Raw genomic sequence first — 12,462 nt, 5'->3', positions numbered from 1 at the left:
AAAAAAAAAAAAGCGTTGCCCCAGGATCGGGGCATGGCTGAGGTTTGTTTGTTTGTTTGTTTGTTTGTTTGTAACTTCTTTTAATGTCTTTACGTACCCCAAGAGGCATAGGCAAATCGAAGATTTTTTAAAAAGGGATTCGGGAGCAGCAATTTGGGGCTACAGGAGTGGCAACACTCCCTCATTTCTAGCTTTCAAGGCTGGCCAACTATGCAGCTGGGGACTTTTTAAAGTCCTCACATTTGATAAGCATCCTTTCCCTCACACCCTCCACTTTGTGGCACTCCGTCCCTTTCTCTCTCTCTTCTGCAGCATCTCCCCTCCCCTACTTTTTCCTACCCCATTGTCCTCTCTACTTAATGGAGACCTGCCTGCTGTTGCAGGAGCAGCTGGGACAGCCCCACTCCAGCTAGGGCTGTGAGGAGTGGCTGTACACAGAACTAGATTCAGCCATGGATGGCAGTAGTAGTAGGCAGTTTCCCCATCCCTGCACCTGCTCCTGGACTGGCAGGGCCTATCTGGGGAGGATGGCGGGGATGACCATGCAGTGTTGGGGAACCTGCCTACTGCTGCGGTATCCCTTGACTTGGAGAACTTATGTCCAATTAAAGGGACATATAGCTAGGAGCCAAATCCTTGTTTTCAACAGGATTAGAGAACTTACATAGTTTTAAGCCTTTCTTAAGACTTGAATAATATTGCACATTAAAAATTGAGCTGTTTCTCTTCAGAAAGGGTCAGAGATGGTGCATTTTTGTGGATTACTGATGATTTTTTGATTATCTTCCCCTATAGCACTGCTTATAGCATTCTAGGAATTCTGGAGAAGTGCTTCTGAAAATTTTAGTAAATGTATCAGTCTTGTTTTCTTAAGTGCTTAAGAGCCTAAAATTCTATGAAAGTCAAAGGGGTTTAGGCTCCTAACTCATGTGGATATTTAAATGTTTTTAAAGTATGTTTTTCTTATTGCCAGTTCCTTATTCCTTTTTTACCCCAGCCCCATCCATCACAAATGATATATAGAACATTGGTTAATTCTGAATCTAGGATGGTGGCAGAAGGTAGCTGCAAAATGGTTCAAGCAACTTTGTGAAATTATTCTCATCTAGCTCCTAGTACACGTTTATTATAGAAATTGTGATCTGAATTAGTACTTATTAGCAGTTTTGGCCAAGGAGCTAAGAATCCAAATGCATGTAGACTGAGCTACCATAAAGTGATCTGCCCAGGTGTTTGTATGTACTGCTGTCTGACTTGTACAAAGTAGTTTCTAGTGCTGTCAATTGGAGGGAATAAAAACACGGGGAAGTAACTGCATCTGACAAGTCACTTTCTCATTTAGGAATGGATTCATGTTAAATGTAAGACACTGTTAACTACAGAATTGGGCCTGACGGGTAAACAATAGATTTCTGCTTCCTGTTGTTTAGAGAGGAAGAAAAGTCTGTGCTGTGTGTGATTTGCTGGATGATGATCTAGAAAAATAAAAAGGAAATGTTTTGCTGCTTAGTATTTTTATTTTATTTTACCAATGAATAGTGGCTTGTAACATCTTACAACTTCTCATATTTGACTGTAGGTATTGTATAGCAGTGCTCTTTTTCATAGCAATCTCTTAAATTCCATTAAAATGCTAGAATTGGAATTCTGTGGCATATCAAATAATCCTAATTGTCCCTTCTGGCTTGAATCTGTGAATCCTTAATTTTAGGTCATGCTTTATTAATCAGTGGTCAGGATTGCTGCTTGCTACCTTACCAGGTATAGAGGAACTGCCCGGTGGCAGATATATTGCCTTAAATGTCACTTTTTTACAGAACTGTCTATCCTAGATAGGATTCTTCTGGAGTGAATTATGAACGGTTTAAAAAGCCTTTTTCCTCCCCCTTATTTTTTTCAATTTCCCTCTCTTAATTTATTTATAGATTCAGATGTATCAGCTGTCAAGACTTCTCCATGATTATCACAGAGACCTGTACAACCATCTTGAAGAGAATGAAATTAGCCCCAGTCTGTACGCTGCACCCTGGTTTCTTACCTTGTTTGCTTCTCAGTTTCCATTAGGATTCGTAGCCAGAGTATTTGGTAAGAGAGATTGCTTTATTGCAGTACTGAGCCTTGTACTTGTAGGCAGAGTTGTCCAACCGATGGCCTGTAAAGAGTTAATCTGTGGCCCTAGGTTTCCCTTGGCAGTTGCTGCTCCCCTCACTGCTCAGGCTGTTGTTACAGCTAGGATCTCCAGGCTTCCCCTTCCTTTTCTGGCTCTCTCTTTGTGCCCCTGCCCCAGGTAGGACAGGGCAGCACTACTTGGTACAGCTTACAGTGCAGGGGAAGCCCACAGTGCAATGCAAGTGGGGAAATCTGCATCCAAAGAGATAGTGGGGGGGAAGAGAGCATGCCTTGTTCTGAAGTGAACAAGAATAACTTGAGGCAATTGGGCTTGGAAATGGGGAAGGATACAGCTGAAGTGGTTGTGGGGCAGGGGGAGAGCAGTGCCTGCCCATAGAGTGCTGAAGGAGCTTGCCGCCAGGCAAGGAGGGGAATGACATCTGCATTCTCTGCCATGTGAAGCCTCGTTACTAAGAAGTTGGAAAGCCCGGTTTTAAGGAAAAATGTTTTGTTTTGTTTTTTACCTTTACCTACTTCCATTAAAAGGTAAATTTGCAACAATTTATTTTAGCTCTCAGCTCCAGTTAATTTGATTTATTTTGGTGTAGAATTTGAGCATCAAACTGAGTTAAGTGGCAGAGTTGTTCCATTAGCTGCTAACTTAACAGTATACAGATCTAATTGCATAAACTTTTAGGGGTGACTTGTAGTACAGTTTTTAAAAGCATTTCCTTCCTTCTGAATATCAAACAGCAGATACTTAACCCAGTAGCAATGATCATTTCATCCCATATGTCTAGTTAGAGATCAAGCCCCCAGTGTTTGTGTATCTGAAGAGGTCCATCCTTTTTTAATGAAACTTTCAAAGAGTCTGTTTATTAATATGGGAAAAATAGGATTAAGCATTCTGGGGGGTTTGCTGAGTGTTTGATTAAACTAAACCTTTTAAATGCAGGATTTGTATAATATGCTTAGGGCCCTTCTACACTGCAGTAAAGGCACAATTGGAATTAATGCATGATCCACCCAGCTGTACCTCCTACCATGCCACACATGTATGAGTACTCTTAACTTTCTTTAGATAGTCCTATAGGGCCTTTTCCACTCCTTGGACAAGTAGTCCCAAGGAGTAAGTATATACAGGATCAAGATGGCAATGATTTTTGTATGTTACTAGGAAGACTAACTTCAAATTTCTTTCACCAAATGACTTAACTATTTTTCATGCAGCATTTTGGTTTGTGTAAAATAGCTAACAAGAAACTTCTTTCACAATCTGATGCATCTTAAATGGGAATTTCTCTCAGTTTTTGCCTTGTAGCTTTTATGAAGCACTTTTTCCATTTCCTATATTTTACAGTTCCTCCATTATTCAAGGTCATAGCTTTTTTCTTATCCTTCTGTTTCATAATTTTTTGTGGATTCTCACTCAACCATCTAAGTCAAATTTGTATTCTTCCATTCTTCTTGCTTTTGTACCAAAAAGAGTCTTCACTTGCATGTCTTCTCCCCCGCCCCCCGCTCCAATATGGGGGCAAATTAATAGGGGGTTTCATTTTTTTAAATGGAAATGATAGTTTTAAAGCTTATATTAATCTTAGCTTTGAGGGTAGCAATGGTAGTTGCTGAGTGTTTCAAGGGGGTGGTGGTTACATTTTTGCTGCTAGAAATAAGTGTTCAAGAATTCCAGTTTTATTTTGCTTTTTGTTTTAAGGTTTTTTGTCTTATTGCTTTGGTAGATGTGAAATTGGGAAACTGTCCTTTCTGAGGGAGAATTGTGGCTTATCATTCTTGTTAAATAAACACAGCTGGGTACATCATCTAGATTTACAACAAAAATATTTCCAGAAGCTGTTTTAGCTCCTGATACTGCAATCTGATATGTTCAGACAAACTTCTGCACCCACTTGGAGCCAGTTGATTCCTCTGGGACCACCTGGATCCACTCAAGTTGATGATAAAAGCTTTGTTGATTTTTGAAGTCAGGGTTTTTCCATATGGGTGTGTGGATCGACCTGTGCTGATCAAAATAAGAGAATTGAAGGCAGAGTCTAGGATATTTAGCATTCTAATAAGATTACTTTCCAGTAACTAAGTAGGATTTTAGCTATCTGTGAACAGTAGAGTAAAACCAGTGTAACAGAATAAGAGTTTTACTTCATTTTAGGATCAGCTCCCAATAAAGTGTGAATGGCATGTGTTGGTCTTGTGTTTTGGTTTAATATTTCTTTAATGCAGACTGTACTCAAATGCCTTTCACAATGTCTTAAACTGCAACACCCAAAACTAAGTGTTTGGTAAACATGACATCCTTTCAGCTAAAGAATTGCAGCATTGAAAATACAACATTTTTGTTTAACACTCGTGATGAAAATTATCCTTTTTTTTTTTCCAATAATGAAGAAAACCTAGTTAAAATAACAAGACAAAGCAAGTATTGATCATTTTCCTTCTTAAAGTTATCAAATTTCAGTAAATTTTATAAGGAATATATATTCCACTACAAACATTTAAAGAAAAAAAACCTGCTTGACTTCAGCTTTTTGCCTTTGGATACTTACAAAAATTATTATTTTTTAGACATTATTTTTCTTCAAGGAACAGAAGTCATATTTAAAGTAGCGCTGAGTCTACTAAGCAGCCAGGAAGCACTTATAATGGGATGTGAGACCTTTGAGAATATTGTTGATTTCCTTAAAATCACTATCCCAGACATGACTCAGTCTCAAATGGAAAAGATTATTACCCAGGTAAAACAGCTTTTCTATTTTTTGTTTTACTCTTCTTTTTTTCCATGTGACTTATTTAGATATTAACCTACAGGTGAATACAAGGTTCTTTTTAAAGACATCTTTCTTAGTTACTGTGACACTAAATTCAAGCAGTTGTCTTCTGAGTTGTCCTAACCCATAAGTTGCAGGTACAATTTTTGGAGTTTTGGAAACCTCTAGTACTTTGAGACTACTTCCAGTAAAGGACTTAAGTACTGTAGCACCTCCATGTTTTAGGCCTCCTGGAGTGGAATCCAGAATCCTTGGTTATGTACCGTGTAAGGAGCATATGTACCAAAATTAAATGCCTGGGAATCATAGAAAATTAGGGTTGGAAGAGACCTCGGGAGGTCATCTAATCCAACCTCCTGCTTAAAGCAGGACCATCACCAACTAGATCATCCTAGCCAGGGCTTTGTCGAGCCGAGCCTTAAAAACCTCCAAGGATGGAGATGGGGGTGCACTGATAAAGACTTTTGGCCAATACTAATGGTTGATTACTAACCAGCCATATTGGCCGATACCAGTCCGATAGCTGATATGCAGCCCAGCAGCTTGGGCAATAGTGTCAAGCGGGGAGGGGGGGGGGAGGGAGGGAGCATGGGGGGCAGATGGAGGCTCCCACAGTGAGGGAAGGGAGTGGAGCGGGACAGGTGCTGCCCAGCCAGGGCAAGGCGTGTGACAGCTGCAGGCAGCTCATCTAGGGGACATGGGAGGGTGGGGAGGGGGAGCAGCTCCTGTCACTGCACACACCCCTGGGGGAGGCATGGGGGGGCATGTGCCCCCCAGATGTGTGGGATGAGGGCAGGCTGATTGATATGGGTTTGGGGCCAGAGGCTGCATCAGCCTCTTACCAGTGGTGCTCAGAGAAGGCAGCGGCAGGGCAGGTGGTGGCAGTGCTGAGGGAGGCTACAGGGAATTTTGTGGTGGCTGTAGCCCACCCTTTGGCCGCTCTCCCAGCACTGCTGCTGCCTGACCAATCCCCCTACTGGGAAGAGACCAGTACAGCCCCTGGCCTTGAGCCCATAGCAGGCAGCTTGCCCTCTCCCCATGCAAAAATCCAGGCTCCCTGTGCCTTCCCCCAGGGGGGTGCGCAGCAGCAGGAGCCTCCCTTCCCCTCCTCCTCCCCTGGGCTCTCTGGATGAGCCTCCTGTGGCTCCTATCATGTGCCCTAACTCGGCAGCACCTGCCCCAGCCCAATTCCTTCCCTCACTGTGCCCTGCCCCCCCGCCACACCCCTTCCTCCTCCCAGACTTACTGGCCAGTCACTGCTCTCTAAGCTGCTGGACTGCATTCCTGACTCTGTGCATGCTGCAGTTGAGTGCATGCACGTGGCATTTATTGGTGACATTATGGGCCACACTGGCCAAAAAAGCAGATTTGCCGATTTTAACGTCGATTTTCCTGTTTTATCAATGCCACTTTGATATGGACCAATATATCAGTGCATCTCTAGATCTGGGGATTCTACAAGTTCTCTGGGTAACCCATTCCAGTGCTTCATCGCTCTCCTAGTGAGAGTTGTTTTTCACAATATCCAACCTAAACTTCCCTTGCAGCAACTTGAGACCATTGCTGCTTCTGTCATCTGCCACCCCTAAGAACAGTCTAGCTCTATTGTCTTTAGAGCCACCCTTCAGGTAGTTGAAAGCTACTATCAAATCCCCGCTCAGTCTTACCTTCTCCAGACTAAATAAGCCTGTACCAGTGCATGGGATTGTGTCCTAACTGCAGGACTTTGCACTTGTCCTTGTTGAACCTCATGAGATTCCTTTTGGCCCAATCCTCCAATTTTGTCTAGGTCACTCCGAATCCTATCTACTGCTCCCCCACGCTTGATGTCCTTCGAACTTGCTGAGGGTGCGCTCCTTCCCATCTTCCGGGTCATTGAAGATACTGTGCAAAAACTGGCCCCAGGACTGACCCCCGAGGCACTACAATTGATTATGGCTGCCAACTAGACATCAAGCCATTGATCACTACCCATTGAGCCCAATGATCCAGCCAGCTTTCTGTCAACCTTACTGTCCATTCACCCAACCCATACTTTCTTAGCTTGCTTGCAAGAATGCTGTGGAAGACTGTATCAAAAGCCTTGCTGAAGTCGAGGTATATCATGTTTTCTGTTCTCCCCACATCCAGAGAGCTTGTTATTTCATCATAGAAGGCAATTGGGTTGGTCAGGCATGACTTGCCCTTGGTGAATGAATGCTGACTGTTCCTAATCACCTTCTCCTCCAAGTCCTTAGAAGTGGATTCTTTGAGGACCTGCTCCTTTATTTTTCTGGGGACTGAAGTGAGGCTGACAAGTCTGTAGTTCTCTGGAGTGTTTTTTCCCTTGTTAAAGATGGGCACTATATTTGCCCTTTTTCCAATCATTCAGGACCTCCCCCAGTTGCTATGAGTTTTCAGAGATGACGGCCAGTAACTGCAATCACATCAGCCAACTCCCTCAGATGCACTGCATCTGGCCCCATGGTCTACTATACATCCAGTTTTTCTAAAGGAGTACTTAGCCTGTTCTTTCACCACTGAGGGCTGCTCACCTTCTTTCCAAACTGTGGCCCGGTGTAGTCTGGGAGCTGGCCTTGGCTGTGAAGACCAAAGGTAAAAAAAGTATAGAGTACTCCAGCCTTTTCCTTGTCATGTCATTAGGTTTCCTCCCCCATTCAGGAAGGGACCCGCGCTTTCCCAGACCTTCCTTTTGTTGCTAACATACTTGTAGAAACCCTTCTTGTTACCCTCCAGGTCCCTTGCTAGCGGCAAACTCTATGTGCCTTGATCTTCCTGCATGCCCTATTTTCATCCCTGCATGCCCAAGCAATATTCTTATACTCTTCCCTAGTCATCTGTCTAAGCTTCCACTTGTAAACTTGCTTTTGTCTTTAAGCTCATTGAAGAGTTCTCTGCTAAGCCAAGCTAGTCACTTGCCACACTTGCTATTCTTCTTGCACATTGGGATGGCTTGTTCCTGAACCCTCAGTAAGGTTTCTTTTCAAGTTCAATCAGATCTCCTGGACTCCTTTTCCCCTCAGGCTGGCCTCCCAGGGGATCCTGCCCATCAGTTCCCTGAGAGAGTCAAAGTCTGCTTTTATGAATTTCAGGGTCCTTACTCTGCTGCTCTCCTTCCTTCCTTTCCTCAGGATCATGAACTCAATCATTTCATGGTCACTGCTGCCCAAATTGCCATTAGCTTCTACATCCCCCACCAATTCTTCCCTGTTTGAGCAGTATCTCAAGAAGAACACAGCCCCTAGTTGGTCTCTTGAACACTTGACCAGGAAGTTATCTCCAATGCTCTCCAAAACCTTCCTGGATTGCCTATGCACAGCTGTATTGCCCTCCCAGCAGATGTCAGGGTGGTTTTTTGGGGTTTTTTTTTTGGTTTTGGGGTTGTTTTTTTTTAAGTTCCCCATGAGAACCAGGGCCTGTGATCTGGAAACTTCTGTTAGTAGTTTGAAGAAAACCTCATCCTCCTGGTCTGGTGGTTTATAGCAGACATCCACCACAACATCACCCTTGTTGCTCTCCCCTCTAACCTAGAGACTTTCAACAGGCCTGTCTCATTTCATACTAGAGCACGGAGCAATCATATGGCTTCTACATAATGTAACTCCTCCTCTTCTCCCCTGCCTGTCCTTCCTGAACAGTTTGTACCCATCCATGACTGTGCTCCAGCCATGCAAGCTAACCCACCAAGTCTGTTATTCCAATCACGTCCTAGTTCCTTGACTGGGCAAAGACTTCCAGTTCTTCCTGCTTGTTTCCCAGGCTCTCTGCATTTGTGTACAGACACTAGCCAATTGCCCTGCTTTCTCAGTAAGAATTAGGAGGCCTCCTCTGCCTGCTCCTGTTTTTGTGCTCCCTCCAGGTCTCCCACTTACCGCAGTGGTGGCTTAAATAAATTGCATGCCAAGGAGGAAGCCATCTAGAATTAGCCATTGAGAAGCATGGGGTATGTTTGAAATCCTGTACCTTTCTGGAATTTAGGTGCCTGAGTCTGCTACAGGTAGACCCCTCAGTTTTCTCAGGGTTTAGGGTCCAGAATCTTTTCCTTAAAATAGGGACCTACATCTGTTCTTTCAGAGACCTGAGCAGGACCGAACTCTTCCTTTTGAAACTGGTAGTGGTAGTAGTAATGGTGTTTCTGCTGATCTCTTTATATAACATCCAGTGGTTAGCAAGCTTGTCCAGGGCACTGGTGGGTTCATTGCCTCAGCCTGAGACATTTTGAATTCACAAATTCAATCTCTTAGAGGAGTATGAGCCAAGCTGGGATAGGGTCCCTTCAAACTGAGGCAGGCATTGAATTGAATCTCCCATTTCCTGGGTAAGAGTACTAGCCACAACACCAGTGGTGTTCAACTTGTGTACTGTGGGCTGGATCCAGTCTGCAGATGTTCCCACAGCTCTAGAAATTTGGTGACGGAAGTGGTGGCAAGTTTTATTGCTGTAGCTGTGGGAACTTGCACGCTGGCCTGAGCTAGTTAGTTTGAGCACCACTGCACTAAACCATTATATAAAGGAAAAAGGTGTCAGCGCTACATATTATGAGGAGCCTGTGTCTGTTCTTCTCAGAGAAGGCATATCAGATCAGGCTCTTCAAAGGACTTGGAAGCAGAGATGTATCTAGTCCCTGAACTCAGATTAGTTTTAACCAAGGAATGTGCATCAAACTGCTCATACTGGGGCAGTTCCAGGCATGCACAGAAGAACTCTTGAGGCCCAAATCCTAAGTGCTACTTAAGTAGCAATGTAAGAGGCATTTTTGCCACCTCATCAGTATTTTTCCTGCAGGTGACAAATCTAACATAAGCCTTGTAGAGTCAACCTTTTAACCAAACTTTACATGAAATGTAATGCTATCTGTTGTAGCAAAACTAACTTGTCTTTCATGATTAGGTTTTTGAGATGGATATTTCCAAGCAGCTTCATGCCTATGAAGTAGAGTACCATGTACTACAGGATGAGCTACAGGAAGGTGCAAATCCTTGTGGTGATGGTGAACCTCTAGAAAAACTGGAGAGGGCAAACAGTCAGCTAAAGAGACAAAACATGGACTTATTGGAGAAGCTACAGGTAAAGGGCCATAGATTATTGGGTGAAGTAAAGAAACTTCCTCTTTTCTCTCCCCCCCCCCCCCCCCAACAATTCAAACACCATGTTTTTGTTTCTGTTCATGTAACTGATTTGTTTGTAAACTATTTACTAATTTATTTGTTTAGACTATAGAACTAGACTCTAAATGCACTCACATGCCTTGTATTTATTTAAGCCTTTTTTTCTTTAGCCCATTTGTAATATCATAAAAATGTTATACAAGAGGTCTCCTTTTGCCTGAAGCTTCTTTTCCCTAAATATCTATGGAGTATATCCATCCCCACCTCCTTTTATCTCTCGGCTAGATAATACATCTTGAACTCTTTCATCTCTGTCCAGCCTTTATTTTGTTTCTCGGAATTCCCTTCAGCTGTAAAGATCTTTTTGGCAGTCAAAAAGGTCACTGTATTCCAGTTGTAAATGCAGAGGTATACAGATAGGATGCTTTTCTTCCATACTCTGCTTACAGACCATGGTCATCTTGGGTCTTACATGACAAACAGAGCACAGCAAAACTTAACCATCAGATGCGTACTATCAACTCTCACCCCCAAGATGACCTACAATAGCTTAATTCTCTGTGAAAGTGGAATACTGGTAGTTAGTTTCTGCTTTTAATGCATGCATGCATGCATACAGACAGTGAAATGTAAGCAATGAAGTTCTACTTCCATGGATGTCTGTCCTTATTCTGACCATCTTGCATGGTAATGTCAAGTGATCTTTATTTTTATTTTTTACAGGTAGCTCATGCTAAAATTCAGAGTCTGGAATCCAACCTAGAAAATATTTTGACTCGAGAGAACAAAATGAAGAGCTTAATCCAGTCCTTGGAGCAGGAGAAAATTGCTTATCAAAATACTCTTGAGCAAATAACTAAACATCTGCCAGCAGAAACACTGTCTAACTGTGAACTGCTTCTCAAGGAAGTAAACTGTAACCCAAACAATTAAGCAAAGCAAGGAAATAAGCCATAAATAAGTTGTGGGCAGCATAATTTCAAGTAATTAAGGGAAAAAAAACAGCGTGCTGCTTTAGGAGGACTCAGAAAGCAATAGGTAATGGTGTCGCCCAAAACTGGTATTGGGACACCGAATAGCAGCAAGTTGGCCTTTTAAATCTCAGTATGCAAATCCAGGCTATTAAAAATAGTTGTTGTGTTTTTTTTAAATGCTTGTGTAAATAAATCACAATGGGAGAATATATTTCTCAAACTAATTATGACAAGTAGATGTATATTTAGAGTTGATTTAAAGGTCAACATCACTAAAAGAGAAGAGGGTGGTAAATTAAAACTAGATGCGCACGCTCTCCATTTTTGCTTTTTTTTTCTTTTTCTTTGGTCTGGTAGTGAAATGAGGGTATTGTGTCTTATATATATATATTGAATAATACTTGAAAAAATGAATGTATTTTCCTCCAAAGAACAGCATGTTTCACATGTTTTGTGGAAAATCTATGTAAAATTCATGTGTGCCTGTCATTCATTCTACTGACTGTGTGTGTGGGTGTGTGAGATAACAAAGGATGGCTGTTGCTATGAGGTTCTTACAGGGAGAATTATGCCATACACTGCCTGGAATGTGCCAGTCAGCAAGTTGCTTCCGCATGCACGTTGCAACAAAGATAAGCATCATGTCACAGCTAAGTGTAAGTAACTCCAAATAGGTCATAAGATCCCAAAGTGGCTTACCTTGCTTCTTCCCTCTTCCACACTCTGAGTTTGGTAGTAGTTGAAGGAAGAAAATGAAGCTCCAGAGTAGTCTCCATTTGGACTTTTGTTTCCTGCGAGTGACTTGCTGTGGTCGCATGTTTAAAACTTACGTGGGGGTTTCAAGTCACCAGAGGAACCTTTTAAGAAATCTTTTAAAAAAACTCTTTTGGAAGGTCTGTGAACTCTTTGATAATTTTGGGGAATAAGCGCTAACAATTTTCAGGGACTTGACTCTGTAAAAGGATAGGGAGAGGATTTGTCAAATTTTCAGGGACTTGACTCTGTAAAAGGATAAGGAGAGGATTTGTCCCTTTTTTTTTTAATTTCCCCCCTTCTGTCCCCCCCAAATACTTTGAACAAAAAGGTACATAATATTTGTTTGAAATACAGGTTTGAAATGTGATACTGAAGTATAAATACAACTTAATTATTTTTAGGCTATTTCTGTCTTGTTATCACCACTTGGCAATCACTTTTAATGCATCATAAGCAGATCTGTCCTAGACAGAAGAAGAAATGTCCCAGTCAATTCGTTCAGGCAAAGTTTAGTTGCATCTGTCAATGGGCAGTAAACTAGATGCCTGCAGATTTGATAAAGTTATTTTTTTGATCAGTGTAATCTTCAAGAAGACATATTTGGATGTAGTAGACATGTATTTTGTACATGCACATCTCACTTGTTACTTGAGTGTTACAGTGGATCGTATTATCTGACCAGGTATGTGATTTCCACCCCCACCCAAGAAATTCTGGTCTTTCTTTTTTTAT

The 12,462-nt window shown here is 42.2% G+C and overlaps 1 protein-coding gene across 1 annotated transcript in view; it reads left to right on the top strand.

Annotated features, from left to right (window-relative positions):
- The window catches only part of TBC1D4 (TBC1 domain family member 4), a 129,312-nt gene extending 117,356 nt beyond the window's left edge, over positions 1–11,956 (top strand). The window contains exons 17-20 of the mRNA XM_025197332.1: positions 1,926–2,085; positions 4,690–4,859; positions 9,783–9,959; positions 10,724–11,956. Coding sequence (XP_025053117.1) covers positions 1,926–2,085; positions 4,690–4,859; positions 9,783–9,959; positions 10,724–10,933 — 717 coding nt within the window. The 3' untranslated portion in view covers positions 10,934–11,956. The remainder of the gene's footprint in view (positions 1–1,925; positions 2,086–4,689; positions 4,860–9,782; positions 9,960–10,723) is intronic.
- Positions 11,957–12,462: the final 506 nt, after the last annotated feature.

Source organism: Alligator sinensis, unplaced genomic scaffold (genome assembly GCF_000455745.1).
Source record: "Alligator sinensis unplaced genomic scaffold, ASM45574v1 scaffold241_1, whole genome shotgun sequence".
NCBI lineage: Eukaryota > Metazoa > Chordata > Crocodylia > Alligatoridae > Alligator > Alligator sinensis.
The sequence above is the reverse complement of the archived record's forward strand: the minus strand, read 5'-3'. Positions and strand labels throughout refer to the sequence as shown.